Source organism: Myodes glareolus, chromosome 16 (genome assembly GCF_982192425.1).
Source record: "Myodes glareolus chromosome 16, mMyoGla1.1, whole genome shotgun sequence".
NCBI lineage: Eukaryota > Metazoa > Chordata > Mammalia > Rodentia > Cricetidae > Myodes > Myodes glareolus.
In genome coordinates this window covers 32,772,874-32,798,476 of record NC_142041.1, presented here as the reverse complement: position 1 = coordinate 32,798,476, position 25,603 = coordinate 32,772,874, and the positions used below count along the sequence as shown (strand labels likewise).

The following is a 25,603-nucleotide window of genomic DNA, read 5'->3' as shown; positions in this document are numbered from 1 at the left end:
CCTGAGTCCTTGTTGGGGTCCGAGGACCAACTTCCATGATGAAGGCCAGGGCCATGCAGATCTGAGTGGCCTGTGTGACTACCCAATGTCATGGTGACATCTGGGCCAGAGCTGTAGCTGAGGGCTATGTCTGGGTCCATGGCCTTACTGCAGCCAGGGTCTGTGTTGACATCCAAAGCTCCTGGTACCATTGAAGGCCATGAGGTCTGGGGCCATGTGGGTGTCTGAGGGCCACACTGCCTCTGGAGCCATGGCCTGCACTGCCACTCGGGGCAATGGTGACATCCAGACCTGGTTGTTGCCAAGGGCTATGTCTGAGGCTGTGGTCCAGAGCAGCCGGGGTCTGTGCTGGGGTCCAAGTCCCATATTGCCACCAAAGGTTGCAGAGAAGCCCGAGGCTGGGGCTGCAACCTGAGGCCTTGGTGGTGTCTGGGGCCATGCTGCCTCTAGCATAACAATTTCAGTGATCAGTGCTTGCACCCAGAGCCAGGATGCTGTCCTGGCCCAGGCTGCTGCTGAGGGCCGTGTCTGGGTCCATAGTCCAGCAGTAGTTGGGGTCTGTGGCCCCCACTGTCAGTCTGTGGCCCATGTCTCCTCAGAGAGACATAGGAACCATGCATGATAAAATCAGAAGGCCACGCTGAGTTGGCTCCGCCCATCACTGGCCCAAGGAAAGCTGGCCCTGCCTCTCGCTGGACAGTGCAGCAAAAGATTTGGCCCTGATCCCCATGGGAGAGCTGACCCCTGCTCTTGGGAGAGAAGGCTCCACTCCTCACCACAGGCAAAGGAGACTCAATCCTGATGGCAAGGGTGTTGGGGAGCTGGCTCTGCCCCCTCACCTAAGGTGGGTAGCCCCGGTAGCCTGGAATGGCCACCTGGGACCACAGCCTGGCTTGAGTTGGCCCACCCTAACATCTATCCCATTTAGGACTTGCTGGAGCTTGTGGAGGGACTGGTCCAGTGGAACAAGACCAGCAGGATCTCCATGACTTGGGAGCAACTGTGGGATATCCCAGAGGAGCTCCAGTGAGGGTCCAGTGATGATGGTGTACCAGAAACCAGACCAGTGACTCACTGCAGTGAAAGCTGACTGGGCAAAGGGTGCACTGTGTGACACACCGCTCCCAGTGCCACCAGAACAAATGAAGAGGTGTTGGAGATGCAGGAAAGATGGAGAAACGAAGAGGTGGGTTTTTTTTTTTAGGGGGGGGGTTGTTCTTGTTTTTCTCATTTGCTTTGTTTTTGTTTGTTTGATTGGTTGGTTTTTTTGCAGGGGTGAGGGGAGGGTATGGAGGGACCAGGAGGTGAGCAGAATTAGGGTGCATGATGTGAAATTCCCAAAGAATCAATAAAGAAACTATTACTTTTTAAAAGTTCCTTCATTACGATGCCCGACTTTCCCTGTGCTTATGTGCTTACCTGTAGGGTCACTGTTAGTATAAATTCTCGGGCCAGTTCACCTTTTCTGAGTGCCGCTTTTGTGAAGGGGGAGGGTCACTGCACTAGACTCTCGTGTTACTCTGGTGGGGGTTTTCATATTTAAGGGTTTCCTCTAAAATTCTTTGGTCGGGTATAGGCAGTGTTCTGTGTTCGTTTTTTGTTCATTTTCTTCGCTGGGCTGGGGCGGATTCTGTGTTGGCTTCCCTCCTGTCTCACCCTAGCCTTCCTTCGTCCTCTTCCCAAACCCCTTTCCTCTGCAGTTACGTTCACCTATATCCCTGTGCTAATAAGGCCCGAGGTGTTCCTATTCTCTTCCCATAGCCACAGGCAAGGCCTCAACTATGGCCACACCAGACGAGCCACAAGCCAGCATACCATAACATAGATACACCCTGTCCACCAAGTCACCCAATACGTAACACTGCGTGTGTGCACATCACCACCACAGTTGGCATGCCAGGTCACAGGTCAACAGTGGCATCTGCTGTTGTACCCATATCCTTTGCGCACAGCCCCAGATCTCTGGCTTCTCTGGGGCCATTGCCTGAATCTCCTGAGAACCTGCCCTGCCCCCTGGTGGCCACTCCCCGAGCCACTGCCCTGGAAGTACTCCATCCACCTCCTTGGCCTGCTATCTAGTCATACAAGTCTGGCCCAGAACAGCCTCCCTCTCAAAGTAAACTGTCAGATTAGGACCCCTAAACTATTCCCCACACCATGCATTCACTCATATCGGTATGGGCAGCAAAGCCGTCGCAGACAGAAAGGCTGACTGTCCCACTTTACCTGGGATGGGTTTCCTAAGATTTGAGATATTCGGTACTGAAACTGGGCAAGTCCCAGGCAAACCAGGACCAGCTGGAGAGCTTATTCCTTTGACGCACTGTGTCTTCAGATCACTGTGTCTTCAGATCCGTCTCCTCAGCCATGACCCGTCAGGCCTACTCCTTCTGACTACACCATCTCCCAGGATGCACCGGCCAGATGACTAGCCCCCTTTCAAGCTGACCCTGTTACCCAGGCCTCTCACGCGGTTCACCCTCAGGTTAACCCCCTAATCCAGAGTGGCATTACCAGATAAGGTCCCCCATGCTGCTCTCCTCACACCTCCCTTTTCACCTGGGGGAAGAGGTGGAAGTAGAGGGAATTGCACTCCATCCTTCCTGCCCACAAAGCACTAGCACTTAACTGTCAGAGATGTGACGTTCCTGAAGGTTAGGAGCGCTTGACTGTGGGTACGGAGGGCACGTGGGATGAAGGGTACAAAGACACACAGGTGCAGGACACACCGCTGGAGTCTGGAGTCAAGCACTCCATTCTCTCCTTGTGACAATGAACTTCCTGAATCACATCATACAGAGGCAGTGAGCACCCTACTCTCGACAACCCCGGGGTCGGGGGAGAAGTCTGGAAGGAGTCATGCATAATAGTTACCTCTACCCTGGCTAGGGCAGGAGACATGGGGTTTCTATGCTGATAGCCACTAGCCTCGGAACAGGAATGAAGGGCAGGCAGGTGGCCGAGAGGGGGCAGCAGAATCTAGGGCAGACCCTGGCTCAGGTCAGAGGAGCAAAGGCCACAGACTAGGGTCTGGATGTGGGGCAGGAACTCGGAGGAAAAGGAAGAGGGGTTGAGTCTGAGAATAGGGGCCAAGACTGAGAAGGACACAGGGATGGAGATGATGGTAGAGAAAGACACAGAAACACAGAGACGGGGATGGAGATGCGAGGAGACAGGCCAGGTAGGGCTGGAGGCAGAGCGAGATGGAGAGAAAGGCAAAGAGAGGGACCAGGCAGAGAGACACTGGGAAAAGGAAGGAATCTGAGGGCAAGGGATGAATAAAGAGGGAAAAGAATAGAAAAGACAGAGGAGGAAAGAGAGAGAGATGTACAAAGATACAAAAACTGGGACCGGGAGATAGAGAGAAGGCTCAGCAGTTAAGAATGTATACTGATCTTCCAGAGGACCTGAGTTCACTTCCCAGCATCCATGCCAGGCAGCACACACTGCCTATCACTCCAGATCCAGGGATCTGACTCCACGGACAGTCCTCCACATATATGCACTTAATTAAAATAATCTAAAAAAAAAAAGAGAGAGAGAGAGAGAGAGACTGGGACTAGTACAAACACTGATCCAGAGACAGGCATAGGATGGAGAGAGACAAATACAGAGAAAGGAGTCAGGTCAGGTCAGAGAGGAGTGGAATGAAGGGGCTTAATGTTCTAAGCATACAACAGCCACACTGAGAGGAGGGATCCTGTGGCCAGGTTGCTGATAGATCAAGACACAGAGGGTACCCCATGCCCAAGGCACTTTGCAGGGTACAAACAGAACTAATGGACTGGAAGTCTGGGTTGCTGCTGCCCAGGCTGCAGACCTGACCCCCTGCTTCCCTGCTCCCCTGCAAAATATTCTGACTCTCTGAGTTCTGTTCCAGCTCCAAGAACTGATGCCTATCCTCCTCCCAGGCTCTCCAGAACTGCCCTTGCAAAAGGCTGTGGAGAGATGGTGCTCAGCCAGGCAGCAAAGACCCTCCAAAGTGAATGCTCTCCGGGGCTAAGGGGTGAGGACCTGAGAGGAGGGATACCCATCGCCAGAGTCAATGACACTAACCAGAAGGGCTTGGGACAAGGCTGATACCCCAGTTCTCCCCGCCACCAGCCTCTAAGGCTTTAGCAGGCCCCCTCTCCTCGTTCTGCCCCCTCCTTCTCAGGCCCAACATAATTGCTTTCCCATGTTGCTAATGGAGGCCAGATTGCTGATGCCCAAGCCCTGGGTGGGCGGTGGGTGGGTCAGGGCTGACCAAGGCTCTCAAGGCAGAAAGGCAGCACAAGCCAGAGACCCCCTAACTTCAGCCCACCCACCTTAAAGATAGGCAAGGTTCTAACACACTGCAGGAATATGATATTCTTGGCAAGGGAGCTGGTAACCCCTGATCTCTCTAACCCTGCTGTTCTTGGCAAGGGAGCTGGTAACCTCTGACCTCTCTAAGCCTGCTGGACCTAGGATGCAGGCTCTAGCCTGAGACACACCTCACCGAGCCCAAACCAACAGACAGAGCTGGGAGTTCAGGGTGCAGATGCAGGTCCACAGTTACTTCCCAGAATACCCATTCTGGGAGTCTCTTTCTGTGCCCAAGGAGGCACAGTTCCCATGGTTTGAAAAGTCACAGGTTAGCCAGGCATAGTGGTGCATGCTTTTACTCCCAGGACTTGGGAGGCGGAGACAGGTGAATCTCTGTGAGTTTGAGGCCAGCCTGGTCTACATAAGTGAGTTCTAGGGCACCCAGAGCTGCACAGTGAGATTCTGTAACAGAAAAGCCACAGTTTGCCCTGAATTAGGTCTTTTCTAGCCACAAGTCTCCGCCTGAAACATTCTCCCTCTGCCAGCTTCTCTCCCTCACTTGCAGTCCCGACTCCGGGACTAACTCGGTCTGGACCTTGTCTAGTCTGGGCCTGATGCACCAAATGCTCCAGGTTCTGGGATCTCCCTCCCAAGGCCTGGCCTCACATGAGCCTGGTCTGAGAAGGGCAGGGTTGTGTCGTCATTAGGAGGATTCTTGGTGGCATCTAGCACCTACCTGCTCTGGCGAGTGCGGGCTACAGTAGCGCATTGGTGTTTGCGGCTTTGACGACACCTCCCTTTACTCGAAGTACACAGAACAGCCTGGCTTTCAGGCTAGGACTCTGGCCTCTTCCCACCCTACCTCCAAAGTCTGTCAACCTGACTCTAGCCCTGGGTATTTCCAGGAAAGGCGCTCTGGTAAGGTGGCTTCTGTAAGAGAAATTGGGTCTCTCTTTACATAACCCTGGTTGTCCTAGAACTCACTATGACTAGCCTCATACTCAGAGATCTTCCTGCCTCCGCCTCCTGAGTGCTAGGATTAAAAGAATGTGCTACCACATCTGGCTGGAATTTAATCTAAACCTGAGGCTTAACCCTGTATAATGCCAGTTCTGAAGCGGGTAGAGTTCCTATCCGTGCTCCGGGAAGCCTCTGCCTTCAGGCTGCCTTCTTGCTTGGCCAGGTCCAGGAGACTGTGTTCTGAACCTCTGTAGCCTGGCTGAATCCCTGCTGATCCATCTGGACTATGCCCCTTATCTGGGCACTTCGAGAAGGTATCACTGGGGATGATCCATAAGCAGCCAGCCAGAACTTCAGCAGCCTCTACAAGTGACTGGTACCCAACGTGGATCCAGCTTGCACAAGTTTGTCCTTGGATGCATGCTCCAAGGAAGCCCAAGCCCTTAAGAAGCAGGGCACCTGACTGTGGCCTGAAGGCTGAACCGTTTTCCACCTTCCCCAACCTGGCTTCTCTCTCCTTCTATGCCTGCAGGACAGAGGTCCTCAGAAGAGTGGTTCCCTTCCAAAGCGGTTCTGTTCCAAGGTCTCATGAAATGGTGACGTTTAATGAGAACCCCTACCCCCCACCCCTGTATATACATCTATAAAAAATTCAAATACAGCAAGTTACCATTGAGTCAGACTAGAAGGGACTGACAGGACATTAAATACTGGGGGGAGGAAAGGGTCAATGGAGGATCGTACAAAACAGGGGCAGAGGTGGAGGGGGTTGAAAAGTGTGGGCACTGGGGGGAGGGGGATGGCTGGGCCCCCCCAGTGTCAGGAGCTTATAATCTGATGGTGGCAACAGAGACCCTGGGACAGACAGGAGGCTGGGGCAGGAGGAGAAAACCGTGGATATGGGGGGCTCCCCTTAGGTTCCCCCAAGGGCTCCTGGGAGTCGCTGGCGTTGGAGGGTCCAGCCCGAGGGGGGCAAGATGAGAGGGGTCTTTGGTGGGTGGGTTAGCTGCATGGTCCTCCTCCATGGATAGAAAGGAGGGCCGGCTCGGTGTGGTGGGGCTAGGTGACGGCAGGCCCGGGCCTGCCGGGGTCTCTACAAATTGTGTCTGAAGAGAATGCAAAAGATCCTCCTGCCCGTGTGCAAAATAGAAGCCGGGGTCTGAAGGCTCAGCTCCGGCCTCCTGCTCCTCTGCAGGCGCTCTGGCATGTCCTCATGGGATGCCCGGCTCTGGGGAGACACGCGGGAGGCAGGGGAGGGGGGCGGTGAGGGCTGAGGCTGGGAAGGAGGTCCCTAAGGCCCCTCCCTTCCACGGCAGCCCAGCCTCACTCAACCTACCAGATCAGGAGATTGTTGACTGTGACAGCAGCGGCAGCCAGGGCCAGAGTGACAGGGACACCGGTCAAGAAGGGTATGGAGGGTCCTCCGCCGCTGCCTAGCTCTCCAGGGTCACAGATCTTCGTGGTGGGTGGGGGTGCCAAGGAGCTGGTGGTGCTGGTCGTGGTCTCTGGGGAGCATGGGGGAAACTCAGGGCAGGGCCAGGACTGGGTCCCACCCAGAGCTGGGGTTTCCTGAGGTACATTGTCCCTGCTTTTCCACCCATCCTGCTTCCCAAGGCGCATAGGTGACCACTGCATCCAGTAACTCCCACCAAGGACATCTAGAGAACAAGACCCAGGAACACAGGTGTTGGGCAGATGGGTGGGTCTGTGGCAGACAGGGAGGATGCATCTCAGGCTGTGCTTCAGGAGGAGCTCGAGGGTGGGAGTGTGCACAGGACAGGGCAGGGGGCAGGCAGGCTCACCGGGGGCCTGGGCTTCAGTGGTGAGATGCCGTGGCTCCTCTGTCCAGGGTGTGGCATGGGCAGCCACGCTCCAGTCACTCCACGTCCCAATCTCGTTGTCCTTAGCGGCCACCTGGATGATGTACTCCTTCCCAGCATAGGCATCCGTGATGGTGTGCGCTGTGCCGTCTGACAGCTCCACCTGCAAGCCCGGTCATGGGACGGGGTAAGAAGAGACACCTGCGGGGCCGCAAGTGAGCCCCATACACATGCACGCACGCACGCACGCACGCACTCACGCACGCACGCACCAAAAGAAGCAAAGATACACCCGGGGAGGGGAACGTGAATGGATCCCTGGAGGGAGTGAGGGCTTCCTGTGGAAAGAGGGGCCATAATGAGCAACCTTTACTGTCTATGGGAGAGGAAAGACATCTGGAAGAAGACCTAGCTTAGAGGAGGGGACCTCAGGCTCCCAGAGTGACTTTGCTCAGTGGCCGTGATGCTGCTGTCCAAGATGCTGTGGTGCCAAGAGGAAGGGTAACAGCGAGCAGCATGCTGGTAGGCTACCTCCCTCGGGGAGCCATGGGGGAAAGGCCACAAGCACTGATACTAGAGAGATGCCTAAGATAAAATTTTGGTTCCATCTCTTGCTAACTTGGAAATCAAGCTACTTAGCCTCCATTGGCTTTGTGTCCCTATCCATAAACTGGTATTCATGACAGGTCTACCTTAGCGTTATAATTAGGACTAAGCTATGAAGAGACTGCCAATCAGGCTTCAGCTGACACTGTCACTGTGGGTTTTAGCCCGGAACCAGTGTACCCACCACCCAGCTCCAGCAGGGCCTCTCCCAGGAAGGCTCCATGTGTTATCACTCTGCCCCTAGGGTGACAGGATTGCTGCTCCATTCCTTCCTGAAGGCATGGCATCACCACCCCACCCCCGTTTGCTGGCCTCATCCTCCTGGTCTCCCCTCGACTCTCCAGGGCGGCCTGCCTGTCCGGCGCTCCTCCCAGGCCCAGGCTGGGCTCTGGTTCATCTCAGCAGCACCCGCTGCCTCATTAAGCCGCCTCGTAAACAGGGGCAGGCGGTGGGGGTGAAGGAGGGGGCTGCTCTGGGCCATGTCTGGCTTTAGGGCCTTTGGTTCCCATTCCAATATTCTCCACAGAAAAATAAGATCTAGGCCACCTGACGTGTTGGTCTGTGATATGCCTGCGTGCGTGCGTGCGTGTGCATGTACGTGTACGTGCACCTATCCACAGGCTAGCAGGCCCATGTAGAGCAGGAAGCCCCTGTGATCCTGATGCTGGAGACCCTGGGAAAGGTCAGGGTCATGCTGAAAAACACTCAAGCCCAGACCCTGGTGCAGTCAATCCCACTCCCAGCCCTGGAATATGGGTGGGCACAAAAGTCCTCCTCGCATGGAGGTGGGGCCACAGTCTCCTCTGTCTATAAAGATCCCCTCGGGCTGATTAGCTCACCTCTCCCTCCTTCTTGGCCTATAGACCTCCCCAAAAACAAAGGAGAGAGCCAAGGTGGGTAGGTCACTGGTGGACTCATGACATTATGCTTTTTGCCCATGATCTCCAGGCAGTGACAATCCTAGGCCTGGACCCTCCTTGAGAGGCTGTCACTAACCCTTAAGAGAAGAGCTCTTCAATTAACAGTCGCTGTCACTGCCACTCACTGCCTTGAGACCTTCTCCCCAGCCAGCTGTAAATGTCAGATACTGATTAGGTGGAGTTAGGGCCACAGAAGGTGGCAAAGGGACCCACACTGGGTTCCAGTTCTTGCCTTCCCCTCATCCGTGCTGAGACAGCCTCTGCCTTACCTCCTGATCCCTATTCTTATTTATATATTCCTAAGCTACATCGTCCCCGAAAATCCAAATGGTGTTTTCCTCTGCTCTCCTCTTGCAGACACACACCTGCTACTCCCCAAAACCAAGGACAGGGAAGATGTTCTATACAAAACTCAAGCTGAAAAGAGCCACAGATCTAACCTGTTCCAATGACTGTGAGACACGGACTAGGGTACATGTGCCATAGGATATGCATGCTCTCAGTGTAGAGGTGTGTTCTGCCCACAGTACAAGCCAATGTACGGTCCCTGGCATGTTGGTCCCACACATGTACACAGCATGGTTCCTGCTGGGAGCCACGTGTGTGTGTGTGCATGTTCCCGTGTGTGTGGTGGGCAGTGTGCCAGGTCCACTGCAAGGCGTGTGCACTGCGACGCGCAGAGCTGCTGCCTGTAGCTCGTTAGCGGGGGAGGGGGCTTGTGAAACCAGACCCTGGTTATTAGCAATGCATTAGGCGCGGGCAGCTGGCCAGGCAGGAGGGACTCCGGACTCTGTCAGGGAGCACGTGAGTAGCCTTTGTGGGGGCCAGGCCTACAACCAGGACAGGCACCTAGGAATCAAATTACACACTTTAAAGGCCAGACAGGAGAAAGGCATAAGGAGATGGCACTGGATTCTGGTGGGGGTTCAAGCTGACCCCAGCAGACAGGCTGGCTTGCCTCATGCAACACTCCCAAATGGTCCTAGCCCAGAGCTCAAGGGCCACCCAGAGTGCCCACAGTCGAATAGGCCCTGGGCTCTCAATATGAGAACACCCAGAAGTCTTCACATCCCTGGCTGTTTCCTAGAGTTCTTGGCTTGATCAATATCCAGACCATAGCCTTATCCCATATTGCCCCTTGTCCACTGTCTGGTTTCCAGTCCAAGCTACTACCTGACCTATAACCTTAAACTGACCTTTAAACTAGGCCTAACTCTGGAGCCTGAATAACATCATGATCTAAACTCACCCCCTAGACCAAATGTGACCACAGTGTCTGGTCCTAACCCCTTGGGCCCATCTGTCGATCTCTGAGGGGTGGGGCCATCCTGGTCTTTGGGTCCATCATAGACCCGCTGTGGGATGGGAGGCACCTGGACAGGACTGACAGTCAGAAATTAGGAATAGGGGACATCAGGAACAGGCTAGGAGACCCTGTCACCTCCCTCCAAGCATGCCTTCCCTCCACTGGGAGTCCTGAAAGACAGGTTCTGATGAGGACGCCTCCCTCAGCTCCATTCACTTTCCCAAGCCTACCTGGACCCTTTCTCCCCGTGGCAAGCCTCTTAGACCACCATCGGGTCACTCCCTGGGGCAGTCTCCTCTCTCACCCTACTGCACACTCGGGCACCAGGATCTGGGCAAGGCCAGACACTCACATGCTGCCACTGGTCCAGGATGAAAGGCCGGTAACGCAGGAAGAACTTGAGAGGAAAGGATTCGGGGTCAGGCCAGGTTGAGGGCGTCTGCCATGTCACCTCCAGCCGACGAGGGTTGCTGGGCACTGGCCGAGCTACCACGTTTTCTGGAGGATCGGGCTTCACTATTAGGGAGACATTGCTTCATTAGTGTGCTAATCCTTGGGAACAACACTGTCAACTCCAGCCACTGATCCTCCATCTCTGTTGCCAACCGTTGACGCTGCCACAGCCACCATCCCTCGTTCCCGTTGTCAGCTCTGGCAATGGCAATGAACAGCCCTCTAATTACCAGCTCCGACCTCCCCATCATCATCCCTGGCTGTCGCTACAGTCAGAGCCACCAGCTCTTGGTACCAGCGTCCTACGTTCCAACCTCTGTCACAGCTCCATCCTCATGCTGTCCAGGATGCCAAGGACAGAGACAACCCGTCCCCTCTGTCGCCACCCAGATCTTCCCTCTTACACCAGAGCCCGGCAAATGTCCCTCAGTTTTTTCCTTTTCAGTTCTAAACTGAGATTGGACACCCTCATTAGGGTCTAGATTTGGGGATGCTCTGTGGGTTAGAGGTAAGCTGGGGTGTGATGGTGGTGGTGTCTGAGGACCCACCGTGAGGAAGATGGAGTAGAGGAAGGCAAGAGACAGTCTCAGAGACCAATAAAGGGTTTGACTGGGATGGGGTGGAGCAGGCAAAACCTGTCTAGCACAGGGCAAGGGCAAGCAGAGGGTCTGGATGGGATAGGGGGTGGGTGAGGGCAGTGTCTGTCCCACTCCTGTCTCCTGTACTGACGCCTCATTTATCACAGACCGTAAGGAAGCCATTAGCATGGGGGGGGGCTGCAGCTGCACAGGAGTCTGGCCCAGTTCTCCCCCCTCCCCCCGTTGCACGTTCTGTTGAGCCAGAGAGACAACGAAAAGAGCCGCTGGAGAGAGAAGTCTCCGCCCTGCGGGTAAGGCTAGATCATGGGTGCTTACGAAGGCATGTTTATGCCATTGTGCACACGCGAACATCCCCTCCACGCTCATGTACACCTCTGACACACCTTCGCATCCCAGAGTATGCAGCAGCTCCCCCTCCACCCCCCATCACCATCATACGAACCGATGGTGAACTCATCGAAGGTGATAGCCGTGGCGTTATGGCCCAAGGCGTTGCTGACGCTTACGGAGACCTTGTACTTGATGGTCGAGAACAGGTGCATGTAGCGAATGTGGCAGCGGTTCTTGAGGGCTGGGTCCTTCTCACAGACCATAATTTTGGAGCCATGCCTGGAAAGGAAGGAGGCCCAGGTACTGTTACCAACATCAAGGGTCAGGTTGGGGCAGGCTGGGGGAAGGTGAAGCCCCAAGGCTGGGCTGGGGTCTTGGACGTGATGAGGAGAGGGAGAGGTCAAAGGTCAGGGCTGAACCGGGTCAAGAGCGCAGTTACTCACAGCACAGTCACATTGAAGGTATTGGGGATGTAGGTGGGGGTGGGCAGATGCCAGCTGCAGTAGAAGCCCTTGGGGTAAGTGTTGGAGCGGCAGCTGAGCACAGGCTCCCGAGGCGGCACTAGGGGTGAGGAGACGGAGGTCAGGGCTTCCCTGAAGCCTCTAGTCCCCTGTACTAGTTTGGGGACAGGTGGGCCCCAGAGCCCCAGCGCTCCCCCCTTACCTATCATCGATGCCAAAGGTGGGGGGGGGCGCTGTCAGCAAGGGTCTGAGGCTTCCCAGGCCACAGAGAGCCAGATGTTTAATTAAAGAAAAACAAGGCTGTGTGGAGGATTCCCCCCCACACCTGCTCCATGGAGGCAGGAACTGGGGAGGGGGCGGCAGGGTGGGGGTGGGGAGGGGGAGGGGGTTGCGAGTCCCAGCTCATCAATCACAGCACGGAGGCGATGTCTCAGGGACTTGTCCCCGCCCATGTCTCCTGTCACAAATGTGCTCACTTCCAAAGAAGCACCCTGGACACTGAAGGGGTCCCAGCGGTCCTCCAGGGTGACCTGCGCACCTTCTGGAGAAGAGACCCCTCTCCTGGGCTTCCCGTCTGTGGACTGCTGTAAGGACAGACTTGGTAGCTGCACAGGAGTACAAGCTGGCTAGACACGAGCAATGTCCACGCGTGCACATATCTGCGTGTACCAGCACACGTGAGCACATTTCTCGGACACAAAGGAGTGACTGGTAACATAAAGCGTCCACGTCGCTCTTGGTCACGCACGGCCATATGTGAATATTTATGTGTACAAAGTGTCTGCTGGAAGACAGCCGCTGCTCCACCGGTGGGCTTCCCCACACACACCCCGGCTCCCGGCTCCCAATGTTCTGCCACCTTGAGAAAGTCTGTGACAGGATCGGTGGCCGCCCTCAATTGGGAATAAGGACATTTGGAGAGGACACTGTTTTGCTTGAGCTCACACAGAAAACCAGAACTGAAATGCGTCTCACAAAGGTATCACTCACCCATAGACTACATTGGGGGAAGTTCTTTCTGTTGTCTGTGGGTTTTTTGTTTTTTTTTTTTTTTTTTTTTTTTTTTTTGCTGCTGTGAGCATTTAGCCCAGGCATTGGGCAAGGCGTGAGGACAGGCGGCTCAAGTTCCTGGAAGGAGGCAGCCTCTGTGATCTGACCCAGGCAAGGAATGTCTGTCTGTGGCCCCAGGGACACTGACACCTCCCTTCTGTGCCTCTCCCCTCCCCGCCTCCTGCCTGACAGGTGGACAGGAAATGGGAGGGGGTAACTCAACAGGCCAGGGACAGTGAAGCGGAGTGTCTACGTCTGTAGGCTGGCTGCGGTGACCCTCAGGGAGCTGAGGTTTCCACAGTGTCCATGATTTGGGGTGACTTCCTGCACACATGTAGTATGCGAAGTCTGTGTGAAGATGTGGATGAGTCTGAGACACAAGCCCGGGAGTATAAACCCGCCTGGGCGGGAGGAGATGAGGAGCAGGAAGGGCACCAGGTGGAGACACAGCGGGCAGAGCAGGCGAGAGCACACAGAGGCCTTGCATCTGCCCACCACCTTTCCCGGTTCACCCTTCCCGGGGAACCTGCCCGTGGTGTGTTGCTCTCACATCATCCGTGTGCCTGTGGTGTTCCTGCCCTCTCTGCCCCAGGGGTATAGAGTGCTGCACGGGGGTGGCCAAGGACACAGGAAGTGCCTTCTGGGGGCCTGTGGGCCAGGCCAGAGTTGGCAGCAGGCTCGAGGAGGAAAGGACATTCTGAGGTCGCTGAGAAACCTCCACTCCCCGCTCCTGCTGCCGCCCCCCCTTACCCCCAGCTTCAAAGGAGAAGAGCGCTGGGGAGGGGGGGTGAAGCTGCAGAGTCAGCGCCCCGCTGCCTGCCCGGGGTGTGGAGGGCAGAGCAGGCCATGGCACTGGACAGGGGGACCTATCTCCACCCTGCTGTCCTCCCCTCAAACCAGCTCCCCTCCCTGAATGGGCAGGTCACAGGGGGTAGGGGCCGAGCAGGGGTTTGGTCTGTCATCTGGCTACTCCTGCCTGGCCCAGGGCCGTGAGAAGAGGAGGGTTTGGGTTCCCTGACAGGGACCAGGTTTCTCAGAGGGAAAAGGAGGAAAGAAAAACAAAGAAAAGGAAGAAAAGGAGTTGACTTGCTGCAGCTGGAGCCCAGCTGAGGGGCCGGGTAGGCGGGGATGGGGGTGCAGAGACAGACCAAGTGTGAGGCTGTGGGACAGTGTGGGACTGGGAGGCCCTGCTGTTGAGTGTAAGCTCGGGAAACCTGTTTTTAAGTCACTGTGGCTGCGAGGGGGCTTCACGTGCAGCTCTTGGCAGTGGAAGGTGGAGGCTGTGTGGGACAAGCTAACCTGGGGTAAGACTGTTGGTCAGAGGTTGTCTATGAGGGCAAGGATTGGCATCTTAACGTCCCCGGTGTGTCATTGTGCCTGAAACACAGCCAGCCAGCTACACCGTAGATGTGACGAAGCTTAAGACTGAGTGCTTTATTCTCCCTTGAGACGGGTCTCACATAACCCTGAGTGGCCTAGAACTGACTCTGAAGACCAGGCTGGCCTCCAACTCAAGGGATCTACTGGCCTCTGCCTCCGAGTGCTGGGCTTAAAGGTGTGCGCTACTACACCTGGTTCTGTGTGTACTTTTCAAACCAAGGGTATGAGAAGATACCCCGAGTTCCCAGGAAGTCTACAAAAGGGCTGAACCTGATGTGAGAGTATGTCAGGGAGGTTGAGCAAACTCCTCTACACACAGGACAGCGCCCCACCTGGGTATGCAGCTTGCTCTTCGACGCGCAGGCAGCCTACGTCTCCCCTTGCGGGGGTGCCTGAGATGCCGAAGTGACTGTGTCAGCTGGGACTGTGTCTGAGTCCCATACAGGGCCGGGTGCGTGTGCATGTGTGCGTGTGCCTCTGCTGGCCTGGGGTTTGTTTGTTTTCCTCCTAATTGGCTTGTTTTTCCATGTCCAGCCCACCAAACCGCATGTTTTTCCTCTCATCTAGCCAGCCCGCCTGGGCTGGAGCCCCCAGCACGCATGAGGTCTGCCCGCTGGCCTAGAGAGGAGAGGCAGGCTGCCCACACCCTGAGCCAGGCCAGATCAGGCCAGGGTGGGGCGCACTGACCCTTCCACTGCAGCCCTGCCCACACCACACCCACACTCCTCCTGCCTGGCATTCAAGGCTCATGGCCTGTCTTAACCTTTGCTTGTGGGATCTCTTGAGGGACCCCAAGTTCTGGACTCCCAAACACCCCCTCTTTCCTCCCACGCACTTCTCCCTGACATCTCTAACCACAGTCCCGTGAGCTACTCTTTCCTTCCCGGCCAAACAGAGCTGGGGGCAGCGGTGCTGAACCAGGAGCTTCTCTCTGGTGACTCTTGATGGGAGGGGCCGAACAAGAAACTGTCCATTTAAAAATTATTTTAATCTCTGGTTTGTTTTAGCTTAAGATCGGAATGATAGGCAGTGTCCAGTAAACAAAAAAAGGATGCTCCTAAAAGGAACATTGTGATCCCATTTCCTAACACATCCGCAGGCTCTGCCTTGCTGCTGTGTAAGGGGTTCACCTGCGGGAAGTCCTCCACCAGAGTATTGCTATGACCAAGTCCTTTTGGAGGCTTGGAAATAAAGATCACATATGTTTAGGATAAACATTAAATAATAATTCTCGGTCTGAAGGACCCACAAACCACCGGAAGTGTGGCCATGCCCTTGGGGCAGTGGCGAGAAGAACGCCTGGATACTGAGCGTTGTCAAATTCTGTCTCTTGTTATTACACAGTGACCAAGATGATCCTAATTAATAGCCCGTTCCTCTAGACGGAAATAAGGCAATGAGAGATAACTACCTGTTACAAATGTTACAACCGGTTCATGCCCAGCCCTCCCCGAGGGGCAAGGGCAAGGGAGATCTAAATGGTCTGGACCCTGGTCACAATAGAGATGCTGTGGCCATGTCCTATTGGTGAAGACTATGGATGTTACTTCAAAACTCAGGTTTCCTCCAAAGGCCTCTCAAAGATCACAGCACCAGAAATCAAGTTAAGGGCTACCAGACACCAGTCATTACCACCAGTTTTCTGCATCATTTGGGGAGCCAAACTGAGAAATAAGGAGAGTGGGCAACTGAGGAGGACAAGAGCCTCTCTCCAGTGTAAGGGTTGGAGCTAATCTGATTTCCACTGTTACTTTGTGCTAAACCAAGGATGCTCTGGTTGAGCTGGCCCTGCATTTCTCCATAAGGACAACAGGGGTCACTCCAGCTTTGGCTCACACTTAAAATATCAGGTCTGACCGTCATTTCTTCAGATTAAAAAGTTTGAAAAGATTTCTTTCCAGCCGCCAGGCAGTAGTTGCACACACCTTTAATCCTGAAGGGACTCTAGACCAACTGAGTATGTGGCTCTGGCAGACCCTGCCCTTCTCCTCAATTCCCTCTGCCTTGCTAAAAACTGTTAGATTACATTCTGAAGCTAGCCCCCGAGATCCATTCCCTTATTTGGCCAAGATTCATCTATCTAAGTACTAGAGTCTAGCAATCAGAGCCCCCTTTGGCTCACTTAATTAACATGCCCAATTAGACACCTCATCCTAACATGCAGTTTCCTCTTGTACCTTTATTTATTTGTTTTTCGAGACAGGGTTTCTCTGTGTTGCTTTGGAGCCTCTCCTGGAACTAGCTCTTGTAGACCAAGCTGGCCTCGAACTCACAGAGATCCACCTACTTGTGCCTCCCGAGTGCTGGGATTAAAGGCGTGCGCCATCAACACCTGGCTCCCCTGTACCTTTATAGACCACCATTTTCCTATATGCCACACCTGTCCCCTCTATCCAGAGGCAATTCCCCCCTCCCCAGGACAAATACCCCTGCCCCCCTCCCTTGTTCCTTTCCCCTTGCCCTGTCTTCTCTCTCCTGCCTTCATCTCTAATCCCCTCTGTTCCTCTGGAGTAAATAAATCTTCTTTGCCCTGAGAACTTGGCCATGGGATGTCCTGACTGATACTTTTCCTTTCAAATCCCAGAACTTAGGAGGCAGAGGCAGATGGATCTCTGAGTTTGAGGCCAGTATGGTCTACACAGCAAGTTCCAGGACACAGAAGAAACCATCTTGGGAAAAAAAAAGGGCTTTTTCCACGGGAAAGGACATATTCACTAATGTACTTTCACACCTCACTCAACCCCAGTGAAGGTATTTTTTGTGGTCATTCCTGAACAACTTTTCAGACTAACATTTCGCATGGCTGTCCACACTGGTCCCCGGACAGTGAACAAGGGCCTGTTCCCAGGTAGCTTCCAGGGAATAAAAAGAACTATCTGTTGGCTGTGGGGTAAATTAAATCCAAATGCGACAAGGCCAAAGAAGCTTGACTCTTTAGCTCAGATACAGACTCTGCCAGGAGAATCCTCTATCACTGATGGCAGGGGAGGGTTAAACACTCCAGTTCCCAGGGCTGAAGAGTTGGCTGCTCTACCAGACGACCCGAGTTCAATTCCCAGCACCCACATGGCAGCTCACAACTGTCTGTAACTCTATTCTAGGGGATCTGGCTCTCTCATATGGACATACCTGCAGACCAAACACCAATGCACATAAAATAAGAATAAATAAGTTATTTTTAAGAATTCTAAGTTTCCTTACTTCTCAAGAGGACAACTCGGAGGATGCCTCTTCTGTCACACACCCAGAGTTCCTTCACTGGTGACTCTTGTCACCAGTCATTAAGAGACAACACCACCCTACTGAACCTCCCCCGCTTTCTACAAGAGGTATGACCAGATGGATAGGCTGGCCTTAAACCTGCAATTCTCCTGCTTTTGCCTCCTGAGTGCTGGGAATGCACATATGTGCCATTATGCCTACTAATAACTTATCCTCTTCATTTCTAATTATTACATTTAGTGTATGTGGGGGGGAGTGTCCATTCTTGCCATAGGATGTATGTTTGGAGACCAGAAGACAGTTTGCAGGAATTGGAAGACACGGCGCTTATTTGCTGAGCCATTTCATCTTCCTGATAACTCATTTCTTATTAAATAACCACTTCCCTTTTCTATGTCTCTTTCCCACTCTTTAAGAGGTTTCTATCCCTTGCAAAATAAAATACTTGTCTTTAGGGTCTCATTTTCAATCTGAATCTAGGGAGACCCAAATCCAAACACTGCCCGAACAGAACATACTTTTTCTCTCGTTCCTTCCTGTCACGGGCGTGTCAGTGACCATGCCACCAGCCCTCTCCACCTTTCCGCCCCCAATTCTCCAGCCTTCCCCACCTCCACCAGTTCCTGAAGGTCCCACATCTCTAGTCTTCTACTCCATCCTCTGGTCCCAGGTCCTCACTGTGTCTCCTGCATCTTCTACGGCCTCCTTTCTGCCCTTGCCTGATCCCCTCCAGTATACTTCCCTTCACTGTCTGAACCTGATTGCGACCGTATCATGTGCCAGTTCCCAGGACCAGGACCGTGATCTGGACTCTGTCACTTCCTTTAGTGCCCTGCCTCCACAGCCATCAACCCAAGTGACTCTGAGGCCTGGTCACTTCTCGGTCAGAAACGATGTTTCCAGCTGGGGTGGTGGTGGTGCACACCTTTAATCTCAGCATTCAAAGGGCAAAGGCAAAGGAAGGCAGATATCTGTGAGTTTGAGGCCAGCCAAGGCGGCATAGTAAGACCCTGTCTCAAACAAACAAACAACAACAAAACTATAAATAAAAAGAAAAGAAAAACAAATAAATCTGATCCCATGTATCTTCTAAATCTGGAGTCTCCATGTGTTGCCTACCATAGGAAGCCTTCTTCCCTCCCTGGGGCCTTCCAGCTGCTCCTACGTGGAATAACCTTATGTCCTATCTCCTTCCCTCTAGCATGTTGACTGTCTCCTGTGGGTACAGACATGGGGAGTCCACTCCAGCTCAGAGCTGTGACCCTAGGATCCCTTTCCACCCACTAAGCCTTGCCAGCCCTCTTCTGCCCACTATGTCATAGGAAACAAAAGGACTTTGGGACTTAAAGACCTTCATGAATATCTGTAGACTATATAAAGTGGCCAGGGTTTGGACTCATTGAGCACAATGAGATTCAGGTAAGAAGGACAGGTTAGGTAGGGTCAGAAAGCAAAGGTTAGGCTGCAGCCTCTCTCCTTCCCTCCCAACAGGAAGGTAAAGCATCCGAGAAGAGGTCACAGCCCAGGGCAATACTTACAGCCCACATGTAGAAAGACTTGATGGCGCAGGTGCCAGGAGTCACGGTGGAAACAGGTGTACGTGCCACTGTGGCCCAGTTCTAGGCTCCGTAATACCAGCTGAGAGCCATTGAGCAGGTCAGGCGCCAGATCTGTCCCGTTCAGCTTCCATGTGACAGCTGTGTCCCAGCTTGCAGTCCCGCACGGCAGCATCACATCTGAGCCCAGGCGCTCATACTGCACGTGGGGTGCCTCTGTGGGGCCAGGGAGGGCAGAAAGGAAAGGCGCAGGTTAGAGTCCTGCCTGACAACCCCCTGAGAACATGGGTAGGTGAGGCCAAAGGGGCTGGAGTGAGAAGGCCAGGGACAGCCTGTGCGGAACTCTGCTGTGGCTGTGCAAGTGTGTGAGTGTGTTCACTTTGGGATGCACAGGAGACAGTCTCTTTGTGGGGTGAGGGAAGGCAGGCGTTGTGCGGCTTTGGAAGGATCTGTTCTTAGTGAGAATTCGGTTCCTCTTCAGATTCTGCATCTTTTACAAGGGTTTTCTGGCCCTTATGACGCTAACTAACAACGATAGCTACTTCTTTTTTCTTTCTTTTTCTTTTTCTTTTGGGAGTGGGGGGAGCCCTGAAATTTGCTCTGGAGACCAGGTTAGACTCAAATTCAAAGATAGCTCTGGCTCCTGAGTCCTGGGATTAAAGGCACGCGCCACCTCTGCCTGGCTGACTCTAACGTCTTGTCACCAAGGAGCCCGGGCCATCGCTCCCCAGGACCACTATTCTTTGCACTGAAACATCTGTCCTGCTGGCTGCCTCTGTCACTCTCCCTTTGCCAAAGTCTATGTCTCCAGGTCTGTCTCCTTCACTGACATTACAACAGTGTAGGGGGTGGCCCTCCTGAACTCTTTTCTCTGCCTTATTCCTCTCCCTCATTCTTGTCTTTCTGTCCTGTTGTCTTTCCCTTATCTTTCTTCTAGTCTCCCCGCTCCTCTGACCCTCAACTCGGTCCACTCCACACAAGCTCCCCGCCCCCACCTTAACCACCCAGGACTTGGGCAGCGGCAGCAGGGAAGAGCAGGCAGGCCTTGAAGAAGGAAAGCCCTGGGGACTCCTGGCAACTGTCAACTTTGTGAAGCAGAGACCGCTTGCGGTGGGGTGAGGGCTGGAAGTGAAGGAGTGCTCTGTCCATTCCTCCATTGCCCCCAGGAGGAGCCTGTCAGAACTAAAACCAAACTCCTGCCCTGGTCCTGGCAGCCCAGGCCAACCAAGGCGTGATGGACTGAACCCAGGAGACTGGAGCTCGGAAGGGAGAAGGGAGCACCTGTCAGGAGGCAGCGCCAGGTGAGGAGGCAGTGAGCAGGACGAAGTCAGAGAGGCAGCTCTCCAGACAGCAGCGGAGGGGCAGGCATGCAGAATCGGAATCTTCAGACACCCCCACCTCCTGCCCCCTGAGCCTGGAAGGACAGATGCTTCCCTCATCCCAGCCAGATCTGTGTAGTGAGGGTGGGAGGGAAGAAGGGAGGAGGAAGGGGCAGCAGGGGGGGGGGGGGCTGCGGGATCCCTCATTAACACTCGCTCACGTCTCCCCTCCAGAGAGCCACCCCGCTGAGTTGGGGGATTTTCAGAGGCAATTCCTGTTAACGAGCCAATTAAGTTGGGTCAGTGGCCTCTTAATTAGACTTGTTAACACCACCAGGACTTCGAGGGGGAGGGGGAGGGACCCCTCAAGGGCCCCTCAGTCACCCTCCTCAACGCAGCCCCCTTCCCCAGGACTGCTTTCCTCTGGGCGGGAACATCTGTCCAGTTTGTTGCTGCTGCCCTTCCCTGGCCAGGGTCTCTGTGTCTCCAGGTCTGTGTCCCTTGCTGTCTGTCTCTGCCTTGCCCCTCTTTGAGCCTCTCTGTCCCTGTCCAGAGGAGGGGGAAGCAGGGAACAGAGCCAGCCCTGACCACTTGTCTGTGGGGCTTGGGACAGAGGATGAACAGGCGGAAGGGCGGTGGCTGGGGGCCTTGGAGGCCACAGCTGTGAGGCTGGACCAGAGGCTGAATGGAGGCCTCCCCCTGATCAGAGGCCCAGTGTCCAAGGCTCAGGCCATTGAGCCCCCCCTCAATCAAATAGCTCCGGCCACTGAGCCCCCTTCCAACCTCCTTTCCAAAAACCTGGAGCTTCCAGGAAACATGCCAAGCCCCTCTCTCCACACAGCCCCCCCAACAGAGACTCTGTATCCAGCTGCCTGAGGAGGAGGTTGAAAACTGACCGTTGGGGAGGGGGCGTGGCCATCAGGGTCCCAGCGGCAACACATCAACACTGACCAAAAGCCGCTCGGAACAAACATGGACGCAGTATGGCCCTTTAGTGCTGGGGCGGGGTGGCACAGCCACAGAGGAGGAAACATCTGACAAGAAATGCCACAGCAGTGGACGAACACTCTCCCCCCATCACACACTGTCTGCCTCGAAACCAAACCATGGAGCCACAAGCTGGGAGCAATGACAAAGGAAGGGCAGAAGAGCCATGCAGCCGCAGAAGGCAACTGCAGGCCACGGTGCAGAGACAGGAGCGACACAACATGATGACCATTTCACTACCAACAACAATACGCACGGCCGTGCATGGCCATGCAACAGCTTCAGAAATGGCACTGGTTTAATAGCCTGTCTCTGGACAGCCCTGCAGGTGCCCCTCCTGATGTGCTGTCCATTTCAGAAATTAAATCAAGCAGCAGGGGGAGGATGGGGTTCTTGGCCCTGACGCAGTGACAAACGCTCCAAAGGAATCAGCTGTGAAAAGGTTGTTAGAAGCCAGGATGAGAGACAGAGACAGGATGAGGTCATGGACACGGAGAACACAGAGGGACAGAGCTGACGGCTCCCTCACACCTGCACACACAGATTCACATAGGGACTACATGCCGGAAATAGTCCCCCCGGGTGTCCTAAGCAACTTCATATCACCACACATGCAGGAGGAGGACAGTCACCCACAAAGAAAGCAACAGCGGCCGCTCATCACAAGATTACAGTCACACGCAGGTTCAGTCGCACAAGGACACTACGCCCTTTCAGGGATGGGAACACCTTATGCAAGATCACAGGCATGTATGGAAAGGGAGTCATCACCTAGAGGCTCGGTTACCCACAGGGACAGGGTCTCATCGACAGGGTGAATCTCAGCAAGGGCAAAAATATATGAAGAAATACGTGCTCTCGCAAACAAGGTATAGTCTCAACTACAATGATACAGCGCCTGAAAGGGCAGTCACCCAGGTGATGCACAGCCGATTAAGACACAACCGCACGGAGACACCCAACAGAGCCATGCTCTCCCCTACACAAAAGAAGTCTCACACACTCTGAATTGTGATGTGCTGCCAGGGCCCTGGCCATACGCAGCCCTGCCTTGACGTGTAAGCAGAGATCTTTACACACAACAGCAGAGGCACCTGGCAGGCCCTGTGCTGACCCAGCCAGGAGCTCTGGGACTGATTGGGCTCTCTCTGGGCCTCAATTGCTAGTCTCAGAAGGAAGAGGCCACGGAATCCTTGACCCCCACTATCCTTTCAACCTACAGTCTTGAGGACAGAGGTGCACAGTCCTTAAGGTCTGTTCAATGCCTGGAGTTACTCCCTTCTCATGCTCTGCGTCTGCCTCCCCCACCCAAGGAGAAACATGAGAAACCTTACTGAAGACTTCAAGTTCAGACTTCAGGGTGGCTGGTTAAAGAACTGATAGTCATGTTAAAAGAGCACATGGCTCCCCAGCAGAAGCTATGGGAACTCAGACCTCACTAGACAAACAGGTGGGAGATGGGTAGAGAAGCTATCGACCAATCACCCAGCTGCAACAGTCCCCCCCCCCCCGCCTCAGCCAGGGCCCACCCTTAGTGCACCAGCCCCCTCTCACCTGTCTTAATCTCTGTCACTATCCTTCTGTGATAAAGATGACATCAGGAAGTAACCTGCAGCAGTTTTGTCTAGTCTCTTAAATGCCCCCTACATCCCTGCAAAATTTACCTAAATACCGTCCAGAGGCCCTGCCCCTACCTCCATTCCCAAGCCCTATCCCACCTGCCTGCATCCTCTACCTTCCCTACAAAACAAACTATTCCAAGCCAGAGACACAATCAGCATATGACAATCCACGGTGTGACTGTGGGTGTGAGGGCTGGCCCACGAGTCATCAGTGGGTCACCCTGCTTATCACGATCACATGACTACATGTCCTTTGGGCGATGCGTGTGTGACCGTGCAGCCGTGCAGCAGTGTGATTCTTGGGGGCATCCGTGTGCGACTGTGCCAACAAAGACTCATGCACCGTTCTTGAGGAACTGGCAAGCAGCTCTCCCAAACACTCACCCTGTGGACTGTGTTTCTGGGTGTAGACAGCGGCGGCGGCAGCAGCAAGCACAGCACAGCAGGCCCATGGGACAGAAGCAGCCATCTGTTGGGAGAAATGGATGTGGAGGGGCAGCATCAGCCCAGGCGGGAACCCCCTGGTGGGGCCGGGGGTGCTGCTCGGGAGGCTGGTAAATCTCAGTCCTGGGGCTGGGGCACCTTGACACCAAGCACCCTTCTTAGTGGGGCTCGGGGTCCCCTTTCCAGCAATGGAAGCCAATATACTGGCACCCGTGGGAAGGGGTTGCTAAAACGGTAGAAGACAGCTACGGTGGTTTGTCATTCAATAAGAGTGCTGACTGCAGAATGTAGTCAACCACGGATGAGTTATAGAGCATCGGTAATGCCAGGGCCATTCTTCAAAATTAAAAAACATATCTCTACCAGTGAGCTTAGCTAATTAGGTATCCATACCACAAACTGCAAGGGCGATGCTTTAGCTTAATTGAAGGTCTGTACTTCTCCAAATTGCCTTGAATATAAGCCCCCCCCGAAACCTGGATGTTCAAGAGCCCCTTGGATCTATCACTGGCCTCCACCCAGACTTCTACTGGGCTCTGGGAAACTCGGGGTACAAACAGTGTCACACTAGCCAAGCCAGAGGTAGCTTTGGCTTTATTGTATTATCAATGATCAAAAGAAAATGAAGTCTGTTCTTATCTCAGTAGCCAGGGACCCCCCTGCCCAGGAGAATCAGTGTCTACATGTACTTATGTAGGTACACAAAGTACATCCAGGACATGTCCCCAGAAACCAGGCAGACTCTAATGGTCCCCCCCACTTAACGTCCTGCCCCTGGAATCAGTCCAATTTCCCCACCACAGCACATGCTCAAATCTGAGGCAGGGAAATAACCATTTCCTGTAGGACAGGCTCTCAGTGTGATAACCTCCCTTTTGCAAAGCAAGGAGAGAAACCAAGGGGCTGTCAACCATGCAGAAGCAGAGACCCAAAGACAGACTCCAGCAGATACTATGAGATATTAAACCATGGCTGTTGTCAGGTCCAGGCAGCCTCACGGTAGACCTTGGCAAGAAACACTGCCCAAACAGCCAGACATAGCCCCAAACAATCAGCTCCACACTAGAACTGAAAGCGAGAGCATCGAACGGTGCATACAGCCAGATAACCAGACAGAGAAGTGATCGGAGAATAGCCAGCACCACCAGGGAAGCAGCCAAAAACAGCCAACAACACAGCAAGCTGCTCAGCCAGACCCCAGCCGAGGAAGAGCAAGCGCTCAGGCAAAGACACCAGCAGCAGCGACAGTCAGTGCCAGAGACACCGTCAGAAACACAGCCAGGGAAACTCTGACACACAAGCAGAGAAATTGCTAGACACAAACAGGCATACACTCAGACAAAAAGCTAGAGAAAGAACCAGAGCCACAGCCGGATGCTCAGTCAGGAAGTATCCACACCACTGAAAACACTGCCAGAGACACTGTCAGGGACACAGCCAGAGATAGCATCAGAAATGCTGCCAGAGACACCCAGAGGAAGAGCGAGAGAGACCACAGCTATAACCAGGGAGGGAACGGTGGGCATTAGCTGATGGAACTAGGGTGGAAGTAAACCTGACTTCCTGGGAGCTCCTTTACGGGAAAAGCTCCCACTTGCCTTCTGCTATGCTAACCCATCCCCAGATTGTTCAACTCCTCTGAGCCTGCTTGTCCTTATGGTCATAGCGACAGGCATACTTTGACGGTGTGATCTTGACCCCTTTTCCACAATGGTGACTCCTAGAGTCTTGGTTACCTTTTGGCCAGGTTCCTTATGACCCTCAACCTGCCTCATTTTCAGCCACTCCTTAGGCCTAGGAGGTTAAGACAACGACCAAAGATACATAACTAGCAGATGACAAAATGAACTCAGTCAGCTAGAATTCAGAGCTGGTTCTAGAGAAAGAGACAGGCTGGAATCCTACCTGGTCCCCCCTGCGACAACCCTCATGCAGCCTTGGAAAGTAACCTTTAGACCCTCCCCCTCCATCTCTGCCATCTGTCCATGATTTTCTCCTACATCCTCTGCCTTGGTGCCAGTTCACTGACCACCACCTGGGAACGAGAACCAGGACACAGGCGGGCAGGCAGGTAGGCAGGCAAGCAGAGTGGACAGAGAGGGTAGATCCAGAGGGAGGGTTAGAGCATGGAGGGGGAAACCTCTGCTCCCTACTCCTTCAGGCTAGAGGGGGAAGATATTCAGGACAGGCGCACATGCATCCTCCCCAGCATGTACATACACACACACACACACACACACACACACACACACACACACACACACACACACTTTCAGGCCCC

At 54.1% G+C, this 25,603-nt stretch overlaps 1 protein-coding gene across 7 annotated transcripts in view; it reads right to left on the bottom strand.

Moving 5' to 3' along the window:
- Nucleotides 1-5,831: 5,831 nt before the first annotated feature.
- Cntfr (ciliary neurotrophic factor receptor) overlaps nucleotides 5,832-25,603 on the bottom strand; it is a 37,651-nt gene continuing 17,879 nt past the window's right edge. For 5 of the 7 annotated variants that reach the window (XM_087897177.1, XM_087897178.1, XM_087897175.1 and 2 more), the window contains 8 exons: nucleotides 23,263-23,347; nucleotides 18,933-19,166; nucleotides 11,725-11,842; nucleotides 11,394-11,560; nucleotides 10,252-10,415; nucleotides 7,050-7,230; nucleotides 6,584-6,752; nucleotides 5,832-6,475 (listed from right to left, as the gene is read on the bottom strand). In XM_087897177.1, coding sequence (XP_087753303.1) covers nucleotide 6,475; nucleotides 6,584-6,752; nucleotides 7,050-7,230; nucleotides 10,252-10,415; nucleotides 11,394-11,560; nucleotides 11,725-11,842; nucleotides 18,933-19,166; nucleotides 23,263-23,347 — 1,119 coding nt within the window. In that variant the 3' untranslated portion in view covers nucleotides 5,832-6,474. The remainder of the gene's footprint in view (nucleotides 6,476-6,583; nucleotides 6,753-7,049; nucleotides 7,231-10,251; nucleotides 10,416-11,393; nucleotides 11,561-11,724; nucleotides 11,843-18,932; nucleotides 19,167-23,262; nucleotides 23,348-25,603) is intronic. The other 2 variants (XM_087897180.1, XM_087897181.1) reach the window with 1 other exon arrangement.